Source organism: Sinohyriopsis cumingii, chromosome 19, assembly GCF_028554795.1.
Source record: "Sinohyriopsis cumingii isolate HCF-2022 chromosome 19, ASM2855479v2, whole genome shotgun sequence".
NCBI lineage: Eukaryota > Metazoa > Mollusca > Bivalvia > Unionida > Unionidae > Sinohyriopsis > Sinohyriopsis cumingii.
The window spans coordinates 47,119,867-47,144,653 of record NC_142979.1 but is presented as its reverse complement, the minus strand read 5'-3'; the positions used below and the strand labels follow the sequence as shown (position 1 = coordinate 47,144,653).

Below are 24,787 nucleotides of genomic sequence, written 5' to 3'. Positions count from 1 at the left end.
AATACAAAATAACCATATTGAAAAAGGCGAAAGTAACAAGGATTGAGTTGCTGATTCAAATATATTCATTGATATTATCGCGATGTCACATAATAAAGTAATTAAGCGAGTAAAAAATGTTTCTGTCTTACTGTGACGTGTGTGTGTGTGTTTGAGAGAGAGAGAGAGAGAGAGAGAGAGAGAGATCATACTCACTCGTATTTCTCTCTAAACCGTCTGCTGAATCTGGAATGAATCGAGCCTAAAATAGTCAATCAATCAAGCTGATATTTGCAGACAACTAATGTCCATGTCAAGACGAGAATACATGACACTATGATAAAGCACTCCGATAATCTACAATGAAAAGTTTGAATTCAAAGTACGCGATTCCTGCATTAAAATTTCTGATGATATTGAATGATATCGATTTAAAGTTCTGTCAGTTATTGTATTACATACTCTGTTGACTTTTCAAAGTTACCTCCCTTCGAACACTGTGATTAAGACTACATTTTTAAACAAAGAAGAAAAGTAACGTTTATGAAATAGAAATATAAGGCTTGATAAATATAAATGTACGATAAAAGGAAAGTATTTCTCACCGTTTGTTTTCTTGTTCTTCCCTGCAGAATGAAAATTAAATTTAAGATGTACCATTTATTTGAGAACACTTAAGTACATGACTAACGAATAGGTTAACATATTCACTACTGACGCCAAGTTTTGTCCAGCTTACGGATGTAGGACGATCAACATGTACGTTATTGTTACATGAAAGTAAGTCTTTCTAGGTTTATAAAAATAAAACTGAGAGTTATGCAGTTCAATTTATAAAAGTAATTTACGTTGAAATACATTTTATTTTGGAAAGCAGACATACCATGATTGAGGTATTCAACTGACTTATAGTATATTTCTTTTACGGAGATGAAATGAATGAGCGGTTGTAAACGCCAAAAATATTGTTGAGTGCGTAAGAGAGAGAGAGAGAGAGAGAGATTGAGATTTACCTTTCCACCTGTAATTGTCTGAAATGTATGTTATATAGAACAAATAAAGAGATAATGTTGAAAACGATTTTAAGAACTTTCTCGATATAATTTAATTGGAAATTATAGTGCAAAGTTTCAATAAAATTGGATTGGCAATGTTGTTGTAAAAAACTATAATAGGTTCTCTTGCTTTAGTTTCCACATCAGGGTCTTAAGCTGAGTGTAAGAAAATAATCCACAATAACTATCCACTATGAGGAAACAAAATGCTGGAAATCAAAATAAAACAAGAGTTCAACTATTAAAAGCCGCACATTAAATTCTCTTGAACTCCAACAATAATTTTAGAATGAAGATCCAAAGTTTGAAACAACAGGTCATCGTTCTCCTAATTAATGATATTGGACCTTCTCTCTACTGTTTAATGATATTGTAAGCTTAGATGTAATCTTATAGGACCAGCAATTTAATCTTTTATCGTCGGTCAATAGATGAAAATAAGATCTTGCTCTGATTTTAGCAAAATAACACCATATTATACTGATTATAATTTTTGAAATAAATTCATTACCATGTGATGAAAGAAAAGAAAATAAAACAGCTGAAAATAAAAATGTGGCCCCTCCCCCCCAAAAAAAATCAAATGGTCAGTATCTTATAGTCGATGAATTTGCTGTGTCTATGTAAATTGTTGTGTACGTTGCCATCAACAAAAAGAAAACATTAATTAAAATAGGATGATTTATATTACACTCTAGCGTACGCCTTGTAAAAGACATTGTGCTGACATTACATAGCTTGTTGATAAAAATAGGAAGCATTGACAATGAAGCCTACAATTCACTAGATACATTATTGATATAATAGGCAGAGAAACTGAGTGGGATGCTAATACCCGTGCAAAATATTTGTCAGATAGGGTCAGTAAACATAAAACACATTGACTCGAGAAATGAGAAAATATTCAGTGGACTTGAGAAAGTACGTAAATTCAAACAGAAAAGAATGGCTCTCCGGAAAATGCTATAAGGATTCGCATTCTTACAAAGGTACATTAAGTTATGTATATAAATGACTAAAAAGTGGCATTTTTCAAAATATGTTTCCAAAAATCTGGATTTGGTCTGAAGATATCTTTCACAAGAACTCATTTGGCCACCAAGTCGGCGTGAGTGACAAGGGTCAAACATGTGGTTATTATACTTATGATTGAACTATTAAAATTAAGTTGTGACAAAATACAACTTATGATTGAACTATTAAAATTAAGTTGTGACAAAATACACACTGTTTGGTTAAAGAATAATATTTTAAAACTATTCTCTCATGTAAAATGAAAATATGTTTTTAATATCACTTATTTCGTAACAAGATTACTCGGGAAATTCCGTATATTCCTACTGACGGAATCTACCGAAGTACTGGTAGAGTGGAACAGTACACTTGTACGTACCACCTGAAAATAAAATAGCGCGGTAAACAGGTATACCGGTAATACCGCACACCTCTAATGGGCAAGAAGGGACCAAACCTTCTCAATGTTACAATTTAATAACTGGATGTCAAGCTTATTCAAGGTCACATAAGTATAAAGACAGATCTTATATTTGTGTTGTTGTATGTGTAATTAGGGACTATGACTGCTATAAATGATGCCATGGAACGTTGAAAATTCAATGTTGTTCAAGGCCTCCTCAGTATAGCACTGCATACAAATTTTAGTTGAAATCCGTGAAAACGTTGTTTGCTTACGCTGGGAAAAAAAAGTCTGGAGAACAATATATCAAGAGCCTCAAAGTCTGTTTATGACTACATTGAATACTGAAATTTTAACTAAGTCAACGTGTGAGAGATAGAAAGCCGTATATTAAATTTAGTTCAAATTCAGCAAATTTAGTACAGCTTTGGTAGGTAAGCCATAGTTAAGATGATATTATGAACAGGGATTTTAACCAATTTTAATGACGACATCAAAGAAAATGAAATTCGTTCGACGGCTGATGAACGCCAAGTTACGTAACCAGTTTGGTTGATAATAAACTATTTTTGCAAGATAATAATAATAATAATAATAATAATAATAATAATAATAATAATAATGAGGACTTTGTATAGAGCCTAATCTTTAGAAGCTCTAAGCGCTTTACAACATTAGACAACATCTATACGATAAAAAACACCCAGATAATAATATTATTACAAAAACAAACACCATGAAATTAGAAAAACATTAAAAAAAAAATGAAACATGCTGAGAATATTTTAGGTAGGAAACATTATTAGGTCTTTAAGTTTGTTCTTGCAGTCGAAATAAGTGAATTTTGAGAGCCCTCTTGAATGTGATCACTGTGTCTTTGTGTCTAAGTTCAGTGGGCAATTCATTCCACGTTGCTGGGCACTGGTATGCAAAAAAACGCTGTCCATATGACTTTGTTTTCATAGTGGGAATAATGAGTATACGATTGTCAGAAGAGGAGCGTAAGTATCTTGCTGGTGTGTACACATGGGTGAGATCGGATAGGTATGTTGGACTAGAGTCCGACAGTGAAACGTAGCACAGAGAACAAATTTTGTCTTTGATTCTGGATCGGATGGATAGCCAGTGTAGGGTACAGAGCAGCGGGGAGGTGTGCTCTGATCGTGGTACTCTACGTATGATCCGAGCAGCTGTGTTTTGAACTTTTTTCTGGAGTAGATATTGAGATGAGCCAGACAGAATTGAGTTACAATAGTCTAGTCTTGAAAGTTCTAATGAACACACAAGTGTTTTAGTGGCATCAACTGAAAGATATTTGCGAATTGAGCTGATGCGTCTCAGCTCAAGATATGCAGCCTTGCATATGTTCATGACATGTTGGTGCAATGTGAGAGTACTGTCCAGAGTAACACCTAGGTTTCGTACTGATTGTGTGAATTTAATGTTGGTGTTGCTGATATTTATTGTTTGAGGTAAAGGATGTGCGTCGTTTTGATGTGATCAGAATGGCCTCAGTTTTATCATCATTCATCTGCAGCTTGTTACATGTCATCCATGATTTCACATCAGTAATGCACCTCTCTACACCTTGGATGATAGCATCAACTTCAATTGGGCGGGTAGATTTGTATATTTGGGTGTCATCAGCGTACAATTGGTGAGACACTGCACGATGATCTATGACACTTGAGAGCGACTGGTGTACATAATAAAGAGAACAGGTTCAAGAACAGACCCCTGTGGAACACCATCAACTGGGCTGGAGTGTATTCCATTTGCAGATACAATGTGTGTCCTGTTGACCAAGTAGGACTTAAACCACAGTAAGGCTGTATCATGAATGCTAAATACATGGTGGAGACTGTGAAGTAATATATCATGGTCTATTGTGTCAAATGCTGCAGACAAATCAAGGAGGGTGAGGACTGTAATCTTTCCGCTATCCAACGCAGAGAGAATGTCATTAACTACTTTTAGAAGAGCATTTTCAGTACTGTGGCAAGGGCGATATGCAGATTGTACATTGCTAAAAAGACTGTTTGAATTCAGATGAGATACAAGCTGGGATAGAACAACCTTTTCTAAGATTTTTGATATGAATGGGAGATTAGAAACTGGGCGGTAGTTCTTTAAATCGTTATGGTCTAGTGTTGGTTTCATCAGCAGATGCTTTACAATGGCAGTGTTGAAAAATGATGGGAATTCCCCGGATGAGAGAGAGGTATTAATAACATCAGTTAGTGAAGGCAATACTGGATCTAAGCACTCAAGCAGCAGTGATGTTGGAATTGAATCAAGTTCACATGACTTTGGTGCACTCTTCATCAGGATTGTACGTACGAAATCCATAGAGACAGGTTCAAATGCTGCTAATGGTTGCCGCTCAAATTATGTATCCCAACTGTATGGTGACGAATCAATTGAAATTGTGGTGTCAAGCTTATCTCTAATGGTTTGTACTTTGTCACGGAAGAAATTTGCAAACATGTCCGGAAGGTCGACTGGAGAGAAGGTAGTTGGAAGTGGTGTAGATTTGTTCCTTGACATTAGCTTGTTAGTAATCTCGAAGAGCTCGTTGAGCTGGAACTTTCCATGATCTTAGTAGTATATATATATATATATATATATATATATATATATATATATATATATATATATATATATATATATATATATATATATATATATATATATATATATATATATATATATATGTATATATATATATGTATATATATATATGTATATATATATATATATATATATATATATATATATATATATATATATATATATATATATATATATATATATATATATATATATATATATCCAGTAATCAATTAATTGTTTGGTCAACAAAATTTAATTTTCATTAGATAGCCTGATATGTATATAGCCTTTAAGTATATATATATATATATATATATATATATATATATATATATATATATATATATATATATATATATATATATATATATATATATATATACACACACACTTTATGTTATCTAAAGTCGGGTCATGGAAATGCAAAGTGGTTTAGGAATGTTCATTAAAAATTACAGTTTATAAAATTGTTTATAATACTGAATTAGTTGCATCGACTTTTCCTTATTTGTTTGTTTTTCCTGCTTAACGAAGTTAAAAACCAATGCTTACTTTTTCTGGCAGATGGAATTTACAGAATGATAAACGTTTTGGAGGGTATAAAAATATCTGTGTTGTCTTCTGACGTCCAACTATTTGAAGGATTAAGAGATTGCGAACACGATATCACCGTCCTGACTTACACAAATTTATCTTCGTTCAATCTGAAAGAAAAAAAAAAACGAGTGACATTTAAGTTCTCATCATTATTATTGATTGATTCATCCTTTGAAGTATAATATTAATTAAACAATAATAAATTGAAATTAGGTTTATCTATGTATTTGAATATACACCACTTCCAGAAAATCAATGTAGTGAATAATAATTTAATTTGAAAATCAGGATCTTTTGTTGTAGGAGTTTTTGATTTTGTGAATTTGTCAACTAGAGCTATAAAACAAGCCTCGTCCCAAATGACATCAGAATATGATGACTTCATCTAAAGCTGTGCCGGCTACAAACAACATACTGTGGACAAAGAGAAATATAATGTGGACAAAGAGAAATATAATATTCAAGGGCCATAACTTTATGCTAAGTAGCTTGACGATACATAACCCACAAAAGACAAATATAGGTCTAGAAAACATTGTTGGTCCCAAATCGCAGCAGAATGTATTGAATGGTCCGTAATATATGCTCGTTACAAGCAGTATCTGTATGGATATATTAAGCTACTCGCCAAGGGTCATAACTCTGTTAAGAAAATAGGTTGAAGTGACAAAACATAAACGATATACATCTAGGTTTATAAAAAATATATCATACCAAACTGAAATAGATTATGTTAACTGGCTCATGAGCTATGCACGTTGCGTGCAACGTCCATGTGAAGATATGAAATTTAATGACAAGGGGCATAACTATACCCAAAACCGACTTAACGAAACAAAACACATGAAAGAAACTTCAAGGTCTAATTAAATATGTTATATCACATTGCATCAGCATATGCTGAATAGATCGCGATCTATGCCGGCTATAAGCAACATTCCATGTGAACATATGGGTTTAATTGTCACGGACCATAAATCTGTGCAAAGTGGAGTTGACGATTGATGAGCCATAAAGGCACATATAGGTCGATAAGAATATTGTTCATACTAGACTGTATCAGAATATACTGAATGGTTCGAGCAGTATTCTGGTCAAAAGCAACATTCTGAGTGAAGATATAACGTTCCTTGTCAAGTTCTAACATTACAGCTCAATTTGAACTGGACTACGAGACTATGTCGATACCCAATTACATCAGAAAATGTTTAATGGCTCCTGAGCTATGCTGTTTACAAAGATCTACTAAGTGGAGATTTACAACTGATAAAACAAGGGCAATAACTCCTTCAAATTCGGGCCTGCAAAGGTACATGACTTACAAGGCAGTCAGTGAATAAAAAGCAATTCACCCACCAATTTGCGAGTAAGGGGTAGGAAGAAGGTGGCACTTAGTTACCTAAGCGTATCAAACGAGATGTACTAGTGGTAATCAGATCACGATAAGGAACAAGTTTTCCCATCTACATCCAAATTCTGAAAGAATAAAATGGGTAATCAACTCCCTTGCATAGAGAAAGAGGTATTTAGCCTTTAATACCAACAATGATTATTAACGGAATTGAGAAAATCAAGAGTTCATAAAGTGTCGAAGTAAAATTATCTGAATACACAAAAGGTACTTACTCCTTGTCCTTGTTAACCATTTCCCTGTAGAACAAAAATAGTTACAACGAAAATCAGAGCCTTGAAGGCAAATAGCGTCAATCAATGAACTACTTAATCAAACAATCAATGAATTGCTTAATCAATCAATCAATCAATCAATCAATCAATCAATCAATCAATCACTCAATCAATCAATCAATCATTGATTCATTCATTCATTGATTGATTCAATCAATCAATCAATCAATCAATCAATCAATCAATCAGACTGGTGTTGGTTAGCTATTTCACGATTTTATCAATTGATATTCCTATAACCTGGTTTATCTTATCACAGTTATTGTTGTTAATATGTGCTATGAAAAAGATGTACTGATTCGGAGAACTGGTACCATTTCATACGTGAATTAAATTTTATACGGTAATATTTACCCTCTCGTAAATGACGTCCGATAACCATGAACTGTATTATATATTTTGCCAGTCTTCCAGCTTAAATAGGTTGATTATATGAAAAAGAACCAGTCTCTGCGTTAGCAATATGGCTGCATATCAGTTTACAGGATAAACATTTCGGCAGCCGAGGAAGAGCGATCGACTTTTTTCAACATAGACTCTTGACTTCTGTAGCTAGCCCAAAAAGTTTTTCTTCATTCCATAAGCGCCTACTTGCGTTTGAAAGATTTAATGCCAATAGCTAACGACATCAACTGATCGACGTCATAGCTCGCCACATAAACTATTCGGCCTTCATTATCGCGACTATTGTGGTGTCTAATTACATTGACCAGAAAACTACGAGGCGCCGTAGCGGACAAAAGCTGGTCCAATGAGAAAGTTGCAGTTGAAATTTCGATGTCGAGAAATCCAATATCACGTGTTGGATCAAATTGCATGTCCTAAAAGTTCCATTTTCTAGATCGAGATTTTAGATTTTATACGTTGATTTATACAGTGGTGGCTTAAAGTTATATTTCCCTTGTCGGCGTTTTACAGTGTATATATTAAATTACACAGCGGTGGTTGAAAGGTCAGTAGTGAATGGGGTTAGATTAGCGACAATGGGAATTAGCATTAAAAACACCCCCTGGGTAAGATTAGCGACAATGGAAATTTAACATTAACCACCCTGGGAAACTCTAGGGACAATGGAAATTTAACATGGGCAAAAAAAAACATCCACTCTGGGGACAAGGGAATTTAACATTGGAGAAAGAAAATATCCATTCTAGGGACAAAGGCATTCGAACAATGGAAAAAAATATAGATTCTAGGGACAAAGGCAATTGAACAATGGGAGAAAAAAAAAAAACAATATCCATTCTAGGGACAAAGGCAATTGAACATGGGATTTTTTTTTTTTAAAAATTAAAAAAATAAAAAATAAAAATAAAAAGGGGGTAGGCAATGGAAAGTCATTCTCTTTTCGAGAAATGTGGGTGGCCCTGAAAAGGGCCTTTGGTTTTATGTTAATATTAACATAGACGGCATCTGTCACATCTTCTTCTTAAACTCCTTCTAACTGCAGGTCCATACACAAGTACCCTCTTGAGGCATCCTTGTCTTTCTATGTAAACTCTTCTCATCCATAGACTAGTATCTGTCCTATCGACAACAGTCCACTTGGACCGGACATACATGGGTATGTCCGTCCTGAACATCATTGTTGACACAAGGGTGGAAGATTGAACGTCGGTCCACATCTTGAGGCTCCGAGAACAGGTGAGTGATTGCGCTGAACTGCGCTTATTTATAGGGAGAGGAAGGATTGAAACGGATTGAGTTCATTGACCAATCCAAACACGCGTGACAAAATTCAGTCAGCCCGCATCCAATCCGAAGAAAGCAGTCTGTGACGTCACGTGGTCTATATAGATTCGCTAGCACCTGTGTGCAGTCAATCTATGCGACAGTGATTCAACATGACGGAAACTCAGAAAACGATTCACTGGGGTGCAACAGCAGTGGAGACCGCCCAAGGGAACCCGGATTTACTTTCAGAAGAGGTACATTAGGATTTTGTGGATTTTCTTACCTCGCAAGAATTTGTTCCGGAACCTTCGTCTCATTCTTCATTACCGCAAGTGGAGAATTTTAGACAGAGACAGAAAGAAGAATTGGAGAAATTTATGCAACGACAAAAGGAAGCGGAACAAGCTTTTCTCTTACAGCAACAGCAACAGCAACAAGAAGAGGTAAGAAAAAAACAAGAAGAAGAGGAAGTAGCAGCAAAGAAACAAGAGGGTGAAAATCAAACGGCCACGGTACCGTTGGACATTTTAGCGGAGTTAAGAAGTCTGAAACAAATGTATCAGACTTCTTTATCACGACCGAAGAGAATACGACCTTCCCGAGCTAAACACGCCAACCCTGTGACTAAGCCTGCCGTACCACTCTTAGTGATTTCAACCCAATCATCATCATCAGAAGTAGGCCTCGGCCGTGGCAAAGGCTTAAGGCAGTTAAAGTTGATTGCTTAAACTCACCCCTACACCAAAGAAAGGCCCTTTTCAAGGCCACCCACGTCTCTCGAAAAGAAATAGCCTTTCAATTTGCCAATAACTCAAAAATCAACAAAAAAAACCCATTTTACCCTTATAGTACGTGTCTGTGTATGAGTGCGTGAGTGTAGCTACTTATTTAAAATCAAAACTCAAAGATACTTACCTTATATAATTAATGTATTCTTTGCTCCATAGTTACAATCCAATTCACAATTCACAACAGAACACTTTATAAATTACATTCACTTCTTCTGTTTCTTTTTTTTACTCTCTCTTTTTTTTCAATTTCTTCACCGTCACAGTTTTTTCCTCCTATTCCTCCTCACTTTCTTCCCTTCTTCTTTTCTTCTCCTGTTTCTTTTTCTTCATCTGGATACTTTCTTCCTCTGAAGAATCTCTCTCTTCTTCTGAAGAATCCCTCTTTTCTTCTGACTCCTCTTGTTTCTTTTTTGGGCAATCTGGAGACCAATGTCCTTTTTCTTGACAATAATAACAGGTATCTTGACTTTTGTCTTTTCTAGCCCCTGTTTTTTTTTTTTTGACGGTTTGGACACTCTGAAGACCAATGCCCTTTCTTCTGACAGTTATAGCAAGTATCTTGACTTTTATCTCGAAAGGAAGGAGAGTAGTCCGAAGGCTGGTCTGAAGAGAATTTTCTAATGACCCCTCGCAAAGCTCTGATGAAACGTTCGATTTGGCTAGTCTCTTCCATCGTTGTGCTCGGTTTGAGAGTGAAATGAATAGTGAAAGGACAAGACACACACCCTTTTATATACGCTGGTTTGCCATGACTATAAATTAGTCTATGGTGTTTAAACTTGAGTCATTTGACGTTTTGCACTCAAGATGAAACGATCCTATTCATTCGAGAAGAAAGAAGAAGAAAGTAAGAGGCAGAAACGTGATCTATCGCCTCGTACCAGAGCTGAAGTCTTGGCACAAATTCATGCCAGTGATTTTGAAGAGGACATGAGTGAACCAGAATCTGAACCCTCTAAACAAAGTTCACCACCCTTAGTCAACCCTGAAAAGTACTATTCAATTCGAGAGACGGAAAAGCGCTCCCCTAGAAAATTTAGAACCACGGCTTACACCTACACAGTGAAGTTTAAAGATTTCAAGTCCGACGTACCATTGGAGAAAGCAGAAGGGTTTATCACCGAGATCTGGGATTCTTTGCTCACCGCACTCAAGCGACAATGTCAACCCAAAGAAGACTATCGCTTGACACTATCCATAGATCACGACAGCTTGAAATCTCCTGTTTGGATCGAGTTTAGCAGACCCGCAGAACTAACCCCTTTCAAAGTCATGGACAAGATTCAACACGTACAACAATCTAATGATCAGTTTGACATCACCGATGGAAAAGCCACACTGAAAATGGCCCACGTCTCTCCTCCTCAAGGGACCGGACAACGCAATAAGGTGTTCTTGGTGAACGACCTTCGCAGCACCAAAAAGAGTCTCGTCCAAATTCACAATTCTCAAGACCAGATGTGTTTAGCCCGAGCCATCGTGGTGGGACGAACCTATGCCAACAAGAACGACACGGTAGAATGGAAAAGAGCCTGGAAAACTATTCAACGATCCGACCGAGCCAAACAACGAAACGAAGCAGAACTCCTGTTACAATAAGCCGGACTGTCCAAAGACCCACCCTGTGGCATTCCTGAGATGCAAAATTGCAAGATGTCCTAGCTCCACGCTACACCTTGAAAGTGCACCCTCAAGAAAGTCGCGGACCTCTGTTGTTTCGAGGCCAAAACTTTAAGGACGGAAAATACATTCATGTCTATTATCACGATGACCATTTCGATACCATTACCACTATCACCGGATTCTTAGGATACAGTTATTACTGTGAGAAATGTGACTATGGCTATAACAATCGAGAGCAACACAAACATTGCGGATGGAAATGCTCAGGATGTTTGGCCTCTCCACCCTGTCTGAGCGAAGGACAAGAAAGAGTACATTGTCCTGCTTGTCTGCGCACGTTTGTCAGCCCTGCCTGTTACCAACAACATCTGAAGACGCAAGGTTCACAGCAGAAATGTGCTTGTCAACTCCTGAGATTGTGCCCTACGTGTGGACAAGGCCTACTTACCAACAGTGCCAAGACACACGTATGTGCAGGAAAAAAAAATGTCACATTTGTCACCACATCGTGGACTTGGAACATCAATGCTACGTGCAAAAATACCAACCCCCACCAGAGAAAGAGGATGGACACAAGAAGAAAGGCAATTTCATCTTTTTCGATTTCGAATGCATGCAAGAGACTGGCATTCACGTTCCTAATTTCTGCGTGGCTCATCGAGCGTGCGAGAAGTGCATTCAAGAACCTATCTTCAGTCATTGCCCTCACTGCAGCAAGATTCCTGGAGGACGGGAAAAAATCTTTCGAGGACCGAACACGTTAGCCGATTTTGCCCAATGGGTCTTAGACCTCATAGACAAGACGTGGAGCCAAGAGGACATCGAACGTTACGGAGATTGTCATCGTCATGCCACAGTGATGGCTCACAATTTCTCCGGATACGATGGACAGTTTCTTTTGAGGTATTATACAGAACAAGGCATCGAACGTCCTAAAGTGACTTTGAACGGAGCCAAAATCATTTTCATGCAAGTGGGACAAGTGCAGTTTAAAGATTCGATGAGCTATTTGGCCATGCCTTTGAGTCGAATGCCTAAAACGTTTGGAATGACAGAAATGGCTAAAGCGTACTTTCCACACTTTTTCAATACGGAAGCCAATCAACACGCCGTTCTACCCCATTTGCCTGAGGCTCACTATTACGACCCCGACAACATGCGTACCGAACAACGAGAAGCTTTCTACGCTTGGTACCAGGCTCACGCCTCCGACCCTTTCGACTTTCAGGAAGAAATGTTAAAGTATTGTCGTTCCGACGTGGACATTTTACGGCGTTGCTGTGGAAAATTTCGAGAACTGTTCATGGAACACGGAGGGGTCGATCCTTTGAAAGAAGCTTGCACCATTGCCAAAGCGTGTTCCTTAGTGTATCGACAACGATTCATGCCTGAAAACACCGTGGCTGTCATCAGTCCTCAAACAACCCACTATGTCAAACGTCAATACTCGGTCAAAGCCCTAAGTTGGTTACATTACTTGTGCGACAAGGAAGACAAATGGATTCAGCATGCCCGCAACGGAGGGGGCGAAAAGACCATCGGAACGTATTCGGTCGATGGCTGGGACTTAGAAAACCCCAAGATCGTGTACGAGTTTAACGGTTGCTTATTTCACGGATGTCCCGTCTGTTACCCTGACCGTGGCACTAAAAATCAGTTTTTATAACGAACCATGGAAGACTTGTACCAGGACACTTGTCAGCGAGGCCTAAAGTTAGAACAGCAAGGATACCAAGTGGTGGAAATGTGGGAACACGAGTACGATCACCGTATGAAAACCGATCCTGAGTTTAAACGCCTCGTGGAAAGTTACAAACTGATGGACCCCCTGAACCCGAGGGATAGTTTGTACGGAGGAAGGACCAAAGCCACCTGTTTGCTGTACCAAGCCGATGAGGAGAAAGGAGAAGAAATCAAATACTTGGACGTGTGTTCGCTGTATCCTTACGTGTGCAAATATTGTCACTTTCCTGCAGGGCACACGCAAGTGTTGACGGAACACATCGACCTGGCCAACATTTGACAATACGAAGGCTTGATCAAGTGCAAAGTTTTGCCTCCCACGAACCTATACCATCCCATCTTACCTCACCATTGCCAAGGCAAACTGATGTTTCCTTTGTGCCGTACTTGTGCCGAAACGTGCAACCAAGACCAACCTTGTCAGCACAGCCAGGAAGAACGGGCCTTGACGGGAACCTGGGTCAGCGTGGAATTGTTCAAAGCTCTGGACATGGGATACCAACTGTTATTAGTGTACGAAATTTGCCACTTTCCCAAGACACAACAATACCACAAGGGTGACCCCACGCAGAAAGGCATTTTCACCGACAACGTGGATGCCTTTTTGAAACTGAAGCAAGAAGCCAGTGGCTATCCGTCCTGGTGTCACACTCCCGAAGACCAAATAAAATTCAAAGAGAAATACTATGAACAAGAAGGCATCTCTTTAGATCACATCGGGAAAAACGAAGGCAGGCGATCATTTGCCAAAGTGATGTTAAATTGCTTGTGGGGTAATAAAATGGCACAACGACCGTGTTTACCCAAGACGGATATTTGACAGAACCTTCCCGCTACTTCCAGATGATTCACGACAAAACCAAATACATGAAACACGTGGACGTCGTTCGCAAGGATTTGATCTTGGTCAATTACGAAGAAGATCTGGACTTTGTACAAGACGACCCCTTTGGAAATGTCATCATTGCGGCTTACGTGACAGCTCATGCTCGCTTAAAATTGTACGAAGCTTTAGAACTGTTAGGGGAACGCGTCCTGTACTTTGACACGGACAGTTGCATTTACATCCATCACCCGAGTCAACAGCACCCTGATATCGAAGGAGACCATTTAGGAGCCTGGACAGACTAGCATCCCGACGACAAGATTCTAAGTTTCGTCAGTGGCGGTCCCAAAAGTTACGGCTACGAATACCGGGACCCACAAGAAGTGCATACGACGTGTAAAGTGAAAGGATTGACTCTGAATTATCGTACCAGTCGAGTGGTGAACTTTGGGGTATTGAAAGAAGCCTTGCAATCGGGAGAGGATAGACACTTTAAAGTGACCACTCACCAACCGAACAAGATTGTACGTTTACCCACTCACCACATCGTCAGTCGACCCTTGGAAAAAGTCTATCAAATCGTGTACCAGAAGCGAGCGAGACTTCCCAATCACTTTACGTTGCCGTACGGTCACATCGATATTGGTCTGTATATAAAAAGGAACCCTAGGCAAGATCGATAGTTCATTGTGACTATCAAGACCAAGTGAACAAGATGAATACTTTCAGAGAAACACAAAACAAGTTTAGAAAGGCACAATTCAAGTGTAGGGCTTCTGAAGTGGAATGCGATTGTGAGCCTTGCGACTTTTCAACCTGTGTTAGTGACAGTACCAGAAGAACCCGTCACCCAGGACAGGACTGTCGTGGACATCCCTGAAAGACCCTTTCGGGAGGACACTTGTGTGACCTTACCCCCTATAGAACTGGTCAGAACATTACCCAAAACATGTTGTACAGACACTTGTGTTTATTCCACGTTGATGGTTATCATGTGCCTTTTATCGTTGTACTTAAGCCTCTGGCTTTTATGTATTTTTTGTCTGTCGTATTCATGTTTTAAACATTCAATAAACGTGTCCTGAAAAAAGTATATAAACTCTCGTCTTGTTTGTTTTTGTGTCACAAGTGACATTCCTAACACTAAGGCTACCTCTGCTGTCTCTGCTCCCTCTTCCTCCACTGTCAAAGTCATCGACGAACACTTAGATCGTGCCAGTTGGGAGGCTTTGTATCTTCGCCATCCCTTTAACATGCTCATTGCCGGACCTAGCGGTTCAGGCAAAACCGAATTCGTCAAACGTTTGATCGAACATAAACATCATTTGATCGATCGACCACCTCAGCGGATCGTGTGGTGTTACAAAGAGTGGCAATCGGCGTACAGCCTCTTGCGAGAAAGTCAAGGCGATTCCATCGTGTTTGTGGAAGGCATTCCTAAAGAAGACGACGGCATCGTCTCGGACTCCCGTCAAACCCATTTGGTCATTTTTGACGACATGTTAGGAGAAGACGAAGAAGAAATTAAACTGTGGTTCACGCGCAAAGGGCATCACCGTAATGCCAGTGTCGTTTACATCACCCAAAATTTGTTTCAACAAAGTAAAGCCCATCGCACCATCAGTCTCAATGCGCATTACGTGGTCTTGTTTAAAAGCCCTCGAGATAAATCGCAAGTGCAATTCTTAGCCAAACAGTTAGGGACACCTTGGCTGACTCAGGCGTACGACGATGCCACTCAAACTCCACACGCCTATTTACTGGTGGATTTGAAACCTACGACCCCCGAGGATTTGCGATTTCGTACCCACTTGTTTCACCACTGGTGCCAAGACGGAGGGCCTGTCCTGTACACGTCCCCCGTCCTCGACTTAATTTCACTCCACAAAAAAATCTATAAAAACATCAGACCCTTTTCGTCTGTCTCACACACATTTTGAACATGACGTCCCTTCAGTCGCATCTTCCCGTCAAACTGATTCGTGCCTTGTATGGCATCAGTCGAGAAAAAAATCCACAAACACGAGCTCGTGTCTTAGAAGCTAGTCTCAAAGAAGTCTTACGATGGTTCACGGTGAGGGCACGTCAATTACTCCAAGGAATCATTCAGATTCCTCATCAAACCAAACGCTTTTTTAATTGAAACAAAGTCGCTTTGACCCAACTGGCCGATCGCCGCATCGACACTCAAACCAAAAAACAAATCATTTTGAAACCTGGAGGGAGCGGTACTCTAGGAGGGGTCATCATTCGCTCTCTCTTAAGATGGGATCCTAATGCCCCCCTAACTTCTCCCCAAGAAAAAAGTCAAACGAAGCTCCAAGAAGAAGAAAAAGACCAGGTCCCCAAGGAGAACTTCTCCAGTGGCGGGACCCTCCTCTTACCAGACGCCACCCCGGAAAAAGAAAAGAAGCCCCCAGAAAAAGAAAGTCCACAGAAGAAAACTAGTCGCAAGAGAGGCACTTCGGCCAGGACGCAACTTTACACTCGCAAACCACGACCTGCCACGACGGTGACTGCGTCTCCGGCAGCCTCACGTTCATCCACTTCTCCTTTGATGACACCAAGAACTGAAGAGTACTTGGAGACGTTGATCACGCCAAGAACTTCTCCGTTGATGACCCCAGAAAGAACTTCCCCAGTGGCAGGACCCTCCAATTTAGTGGCAGTGGCTGCTGCTCACAAAGTACCTTCTCCCAAAATCAAAGTTCAAGAAAAATCGGGCATGTTACAAAGTTTGCTGGATTTGTCCAAGCAAGAACTGGCTCGATTTAGTCCGTTGCGTACCCCTGCACGACGTGTCATGCCTGTCCTCAAGTTGATACGACGTAAAGACAATCAGTGGCGACGCGTTCCAGTATAAAAAAGGCCTGTGACCAAGTCGGGGGTATCAGTGTTTTTTTGTGCTCCTGAAGACTCAAAGATGTCACCTTCCGGAAAACATCCCTCTTCTAAACAACCCCAAGGAAAGAAAAGAAAAGGACTGTCTCCTCGTTTAGTCAAACATGGGGACATGTTATCTGTCCTGTCCAAAGCTTCTCCACCTCTACGAAAAAAACTCATTCAATCGGCCTCCAAAGAGGTCATCGATACCGTGTGCGAATGCTGTTTGAACGTCTTGAAAGGCACTATCCCTTTGTCCAAACACCAGAAAAAATGCTTAGGCAAACATCGTCACGTTCTTCTCCAAATGGTTCAAAAGAAAATTCCCATTCGTCAAAAGAAGAAGATGTTGGTCCAACGTGGAGGCATTTTACCCCTCTTGTTAGGTCCCTTACTGAAAGGAGTCTTGGGAACCATGTTGGGAGGACTGGTGGGAGCAAGATAAAAAGGCCCTCGGAAGTCCCAAGATCTCAGAATCGACCCTGACAACCCCATGGAAGGACGAAAACTAGCTTTAGTGCCTTACAAACGATGGATGGAATACCATCGTTGGCAAGAACAACGCACCCCGCATTTACCTCCCAATCCCCATTTGAGCGAGATGTCCCAGTTACAACACGAATTGCAGTCCTTGATGGATCGCCAATATTTGTCCGAAACAGAAAAATCGCAAAAGTGCGGTCAACTCTTGCAACGACTGCAACTCTTTCACCAGAAAGCTTTAGACGAAACAGCTCTACCCACTCTGAAAGATTTTAAGACCTTGATGAAAAGTCCAGCACCATCACCAGTACCAGTCCCACCACTACCAGTGACCAAGACAGAAAAAGGAGAAGAAGAAGAAGAAGGGTTTCAAACTCCACCAGAAAAAGTACGCAAGTTAACAACACCACCTACCTCCAGAATTGGATGGATTAAAAAGATGATGGCCACCCCTTCTTCATCACAAGAGAAAAAGAAAGTGAAGACAGAAGTGAAGACAGAAGTGAAACAAGAACCGATATCCCCCGCTCAGACATCCTCCTCTTCGACACTTATTGCCGGTCGCACACGCAAAGCATTGCAATCCAAGAAAATACCCCAAGAGAAAAAGAGTAGCATCCTCCAAGAGTGGGTGTCTTATTAACACACAAACACAAAAAAAATGGAAAAAGTCTTAGCCAGCATTTACTACGATCCCTCGCATCCTGCAGGTTACGCAGGAGTTCAAAAATTGTATCGTGCTGCCAAAATGCGACTGAAAAATCTCCGTTTACCTCAAGTGCAACGATGGTTACAAGAACAAGCTACCTACACTTTACACAAACCCATTTGACGCAAGTTTTCCAGAAGTCGCACCCGAGTAGAAGGCATCGATCATCAATGGCAAGCCGATTTAGCCGATGTCTCTCATTTGGCCAGCTACAATCGTGGCTACAAATATTTGTTTTGTGTCATCGACGTCTTTTCCAAATTTGCCTGGGTCGTGCCCTTGACTTCCAAATCCAGCAACGAGTTAGTGCGAGCCCTGCAACGAGTGTTGAAACAAAGCGGTCGTCACCCTCTTCGATGGCAAACGGACAAAGGCACCGAATTTCTGAACCAAGCTTTCCAAAAAGAATTAAAGAAACGTGACATTCATTTTTTTACCACCGAGAATCCCGAAACCAAAGCTAGCATCGTGGAACGTTTTCAACGTACAATGAAAGAACGCATGTGGAAATATTTTACGCATCACCACACTCTGAAGTACATCGACATCTTACCGCACCTGGTGCAAGCGTAGAACCAATCTTACCATCGAAGCATCGGACGTGCCCCGCAAGAAGTGACTCCTAGCAAGTAATTGCTAGGATTTGATGGCCTGTTTGGTACGTCCCCGACGAGGGCTGTCCCCAAGAAAAGTGGAGAGTTGGCCGTAGGAGATTGGGTGCGCATTGGCAAAACCAAACGCACTTTCGACAAAGGTTACTTACCTAACTGGACGACCGAACTGTTTCTCGTCACTGGACGAGTGCATGGCCGTCATCCTGCCGTCTATAAATTGGAAGACATGAACGGAGAAGTGCTCAAAGGAACGTTTTATTTGTCCGCGTTACAACGTGTCACCAAAAAAGAAGACGACGTGTACGACATCGAAAGCATTCTCGAACGCAGAACCCGTAAAGTGGGCAAACGACGTGTCAAAGAAGTTAAAGTACGTTGGAAAGGATATCCACCTAGTTTTGATTCTTGGATCGACGCTTCGCAAGTCATCGACTATAAAAAGAAGTGACCATCATACCCTTTCACACAGACGCAGCTACGTCGACCACTCCTTCACCTAGTTCTTCTGTGCAAGATTTACAAAAACAACCCTTGTGGGTGTGGTGTGGAGAACGTGTGCCTAAAACGCAAATCGTCTTTTTCTGTCAAATCTTCGTGGTGTATTGTGTCATCGGGGCAGCCATCGCCAATTTGAGTTTGCAACAAGGAGACAAACAATTGTGGACCATTTTATTGAGCAGTTGCATCGGTTACCTGCTTCCCAATCCCTCCCTGAAATTCTCCTCGAACGGGAACCACGGGAACCTTGTGTCCAGTGCCAGTGTCAGTCACCACTCTAATAACAACCACAACCAGAACCCCATTTTGAGCGTAGACACGCCTCTGACGTCCAGTAACCCCTCGGACAGCCACAGAACTCTGGAATTATGAGTCACCAAAACCAATTTTACTTAACCTTACCTAGTGACAGTTCCATGGAGGTGTTTCCCAACAACAAGTTGTGCTGTTACACGGCCAAATTACCTCAGGCCATCCCATTAGATCACGAAGCCCATTGGGAAGTGACTTTAGTAGAAATGATTCACCCGACCCAAGTCCTCAATGTCCTTATCAATCAAAACTTTTTTGATTTGGAAGTTTATGACGAACAATTGCAACAGTACTTGGATACCCATGGCAAATATAATAAGAAAACCCCTGGCACAAAAAATCAAAAGTACACCACCTATCACTTGTTCATTCCCCCAGGCTATTATTTTAGTGGTCAACATTTGGTGAGCACCATAGCCTCCAGGTTTAATGTCGTGTTTCTGAAAGCTTTGGAAAGTGCCAAAACAAGTGTCACCATGGAATACCACAAAGCAGCTCGTCGCTTCTTGATGAAATTTGACGGGAGTAAAATTGTTTCCATTTTATTTTGTCCTGAATTGTTTGACATGTTGGGCGGAGACATGGACATGAGAATGGCCATGCTCAAGAAAAACTAATTGCCAGTCGTTTACGACAACGAGTCTTTTAGCAAGTTATTTCGTGCCCCGGTAGAACTGAACCAAGGACTGAATTTGATGTTTGTGTACTCCGATGTGGTGGAGTACAACCTGGTGGGACACACCTCCGTACCGTTACTGCGTGTCATTCCTTTCAAGGTGGATTCTGCCACGAGCGCTGACGAGGAAGGTGGAAACACTTATCACGTCCACCGCGAATTTGTACATCCTCACTATTTGCCTGTCAGTAAGTCTTATTTGGACACGGTCAACATTGCTATAAAAGGAGATTTGGGACAAAATATTCTATTCACCAAAGGAGAAGTCACGGTGAAACTCCATTTTCGAAAACGGTTCTCTCACGATTCGTAAGTCATGTATCCAGTGTACCGAGGGGCTGCTCGACAGCGAGGACACGGTTTAGGAGATATGTTGAAATCGGCCTTTCGTTCGGTGGCCCCAGTCTTGAAACCGATGGTGACACGCGGATTGCACGCCTTGAAAGATGCGGCACTGACACAAGGCAAAGAATTTCTCCAAAATGTCATCATCGACAAACAAAACCCTAAAGAAGCTTTCATGAGGGCAGGCAAAAATGTCTTGTTGCAAACGGGTAAAGACCTTTTGGGCCGACGAGAACACCTATAAATGCCCTGCACGCTACCGAGTCAGGCATTCCTACTTCCCTGACGCCACAGCAAGGACAAGGCAGAAAGAGACGACGAAGAAAACACCCTTTCACCAGACTTCACACGTCTAAAGCTAGAAAGACAAAGAAAAGAAGAACTGTTCGAGACTTAGACGTTTTCGATTATTAAAGTATTGAGACACAGAAAAATGATGTACCGAGAATCTTGCGCTTGTTCCAAGTCGGAACTGGATCTGTTTGCCATGCCCCCCACCATGATGACCATGCAAGAATCCCAGTGGGTGGAATTTCACCCCGTCTCCTCTTTGACAGCCTCAGCTCCCATCGAGTTTGAAATCAAAGGACAGCCCGAAGATTACATCGATCTGAATAGCAGTTACTTGTACCTGAAAGTCAATTCGCCCCTAGATGGCGATAAGGTAATAGCTCCCGTCAACAATTTCATGCATTCCTTGTTCAGTGGAGTGGACTTGTACTTGAATAACAAACTGGTCAGTAGCAGCATGGATACTTACCCTTATCGTGCCTACCTGGAAAATCTCTTGACGTACGGAATAGACGCCAAGAACACTCATCTCAATGCCTGTGTGGTATGGGAAGCTGACGATGCGGGCGAATTTGAAACATTCGAAACTCATACAAAGGATAAAACTAAACCAAAAATTGATGGATTTCTAGAACGAAGAGACAAAATCAAAGACGGACAGAGTTTAGAACTGATGGATCATTTGCATTTGGACATGTGGTTGCAAGAGAAATATTTGCTGAACGGGGTGAATGTTCGCCTGAGACTGAATCGTAGTAGTGCCGCTTTCCATTTGATAGGTACTAGTGCTTGCAAAACTGTCATCGAGGAAGCCAGGCTCTACGTACGACGCGTGGAAGTGTTACCTAAAGTGGGAAACGACATCAGTCAGACGTTGAGCAGAACGACCGCCAAGTATCCGATACGACGCGTGGAAGTGAAAACCTTTATCATTCCCAAGGGGCAACGATCCATGATCGAAGATCATCTGTTCCAAGGACAGTTACCCAAATGTTTGATCGTTGGTATCGTCGAGAATACAGCCTTCAACGGAGCTGCCGATAAAAATCCTTTCTACTTTCAACACTTTGGCTTGTCCAAGATCGAAGTCAGTCGCGATGGCAAAACCTTGTGTACCCGACCTTTCGAACCTGACTTTACCAAGAAGAATTACTTGAGGTCGTACTTGTCCTTGTACGAAGTCACCTGTCAGTTAGGAACCAACACCAGTCACGGCCTTAAGTACGAGGATTATGCTGGAGGCTATGCTTTGTGGGCTTTTTATTTCACTCCAGACCAAGGCAGCGACGAGGGACATTTCCACCCTATAAAATCCGGTCAGATTGGTGTGGAAATTCAGTCTGCAAACCGAGTCCCTGATGAAACGGTGAACGTTATCCTGTATGCAGAATTCGATAATACGATAGAAATCAACAATTTGAGAGAAGTCATTCTAGATTATTAGAAACCATGGAAGACTGTTATCCCTCTTTACCTAGTGGAGAAACTTTAGACATGGAATGTGAGGAGACTGTGAAAGAAGAAGTTATCATGATGAAGTCAAGATGGCCAGAACAAGAAGCCCATTTAGTCTCCTGTTTTGCCAAAAACTTGGTCGAAAAAATGACGGAATTGATCAAGAAAAATTGCTATGGATATCAAAACGATCATCCCAGTCAAATTCAACACGATAAATGCCTGATGCTGAGTCAAGAAGAAAAATTGGACGAGTATCTGGACGAAGCTTGGAGTCTCATCTCGGACGAAGTCGTGTTGCACCAGTGGTATAAAGACTTGTGTGAACATTCTTGTCCACCATTAACCACTCAAGAGATCGATCGTATCGAAGCTCTCCTGAATCAGAGTGAGGAGACGAAGCGAAGAAACGGTTATTTGTCAGACATTTTCGAGCAAAAAGTCAGGATCGAATTAATCACTTATTATTACCTGTGAAGAAGAAAACACACAAATCAATGGATACCTGGGAACTTTATTACCTTTTGAACCACAGTTCGTATACGGCTTCTTGGAATCCTGTCGTCTGTGCTAAAGATGAACTCCCTCATCGCAAACCTCAAGACCATCAAGCTTATGTGATCAACACAGACGACAGTCATCTCCCAGGAACCCACTGGGTAGCCGTCTACTTTCCTCAAGAAGGATGTGTGGAATATTTCGATTCGTACGGATTGCCCCCTTTGGAAGACGATATCATCGACTTTATGAGAAGAAATGCTCACACCACCCGATTCAATAATGTGACATTACAAGGCACAGATTCCTTGGTGTGTGGACAGTACTGTGTGTATTTTCTGCATCATCGCAGCCTGGGCTATTCCTTAGAACATTTAGTGACTCATTTTGATCCTCGTTCTTCTTCAAGAAACGATGTGAAAGTAGATCGATGGTTTTGTGACCAGTATGCTTATCTTTTGTCTCAAGCTAGGAAACGTAGTGTCCATCAATGGCCTAATGACTTCCAACAATGGAAATCACAATTTCATTCACAACGTTGTCAGCCCTGTTTAAAGTAGAGTGTGAATTGAAAAAAATGTTTGTCATTTTTTTTAAAAAATGTTTGATGTTATATGGTTGGATTATTGTTAAAATATGTTAGAGTTGTTGGTTAGTGTTAAGTGATTTTTGAATAAAAAATGTTGTGTTTAAAAAACAAAATGCCTTTGTGGTTTGTTTGGCTATAAGAATGTTGATTTATGCTCTTTGACTTCTTACTATCCCTCTCATGACACTCATTGAACGTTGCGGCTCGAAAAAACCGTGGAGGGATGCTTTCCTTCACGTCCGCGTTTTGACTTTAAGAACCGGGGCAGTTTCTAGTCTAACCATCCATTGTCGACTCATCCTCCTACGAAGGTGTGCTCCAAACTAGCTAAGCTAAACGAAGCCTACGTGAATTTGCACAGGGTCAGACACAGTCTGATACCGAAGCCAGAAGAAATAGAGAATGTGAGAATGCTAAAAGTCACTGAAGGCCTGATAGAAGAGCTCTTCAGAGAAGAAGTGAACAGGGAGAAAGAAGAATGGACAGAGAAGTACAGACTTCAGAGACAGTAGCAACAGCAACAACAACAACAGCAGCAGCAGGAACCTGAACCTGAGAGAGGCTTTGTCGATTGTCGTATCGACACCAAAGAGTTCTTCTTCTCTTTCCGAAGAAGCAGACCTATCGTCAGAAAGTCTATCCTCAGAGGACGTCGCATTCTTAGAAACTGAAAGATTGCCATAGCAAACAAAAAAACCAAAAAAAAAAAACCCCAGCCCTTTTCAGGGCTACCCCAATACTCTAGAAAAGAAATAAGAATCGATTTGCCAATGTGTGTAGGTAGAGAAGTGTGAATATAAACACTAACTCTTTTTTATAGTGAGAGGGTATGTGTTTGTGTATAGGATTGTGTGTTTGTAAGTGCTCACGTACGTTGGTGTGGATAGTAGATTAAGATCATGTTTTTGACTGTTTGAGGTGTGGGTAGAGTAGATTTGGGGGTTTGATTGGGTTGCTTTGCGTATGTGGATAGTATATTGAAGTGATTAATGAAATTTTTTTAGAATAGTAATGGGTAGTATAAAAAAGTGAGTGAGTGTTTCTTTTAGGTCCGCGCGTTGTTTTGGTCATGATCTAGGTAAGATTAATTTTATGTTTTTAGGGGATGTTTTCCATCACGTCCGCTCTTTCAGTATAAATTGAAACTCGCTGGGCAGTCTAGCTAGCCTTGTTGATTGATGAAGAGAATGAATACCAGAATTGTAAAGCTTCTAGAACTCCAGATGCACCTGGAATATGCCAGGCGCCTGTTGAACGAACTGGCCGCGGAGGCCATTGTCGAAGAGGGAAGGATGAGAGAGGAGGAGGAAAGAAGAAAAAAAGAAGAGGAGGAAAAGGAGAGAAGAAATTTCAGAATCCCAGAGACAGAAAATTGGGATTCTGAAGCCACATATCCCGCCTCTGCTCTTCCCCAAAAAAGAGTGAAAAGA

General features: G+C 40.7%; 1 protein-coding gene across 1 annotated transcript in view; it reads right to left on the bottom strand.

The window, feature by feature from the left end:
• The window catches only part of LOC149775647 (uncharacterized), a 53,889-nt gene that overhangs the window by 12,964 nt on the left and 16,138 nt on the right, over positions 1-24,787 (bottom strand). The window contains exons 5-9 of the mRNA XM_089943072.1: positions 7,288-7,311; positions 5,748-5,768; positions 993-1,010; positions 585-605; positions 196-225 (exon numbers count right to left, since the gene is read on the bottom strand). Of these exons, the coding sequence (XP_089799198.1) occupies positions 196-225; positions 585-605; positions 993-1,010; positions 5,748-5,768; positions 7,288-7,311 (114 nt within the window). The remainder of the gene's footprint in view (positions 1-195; positions 226-584; positions 606-992; positions 1,011-5,747; positions 5,769-7,287; positions 7,312-24,787) is intronic.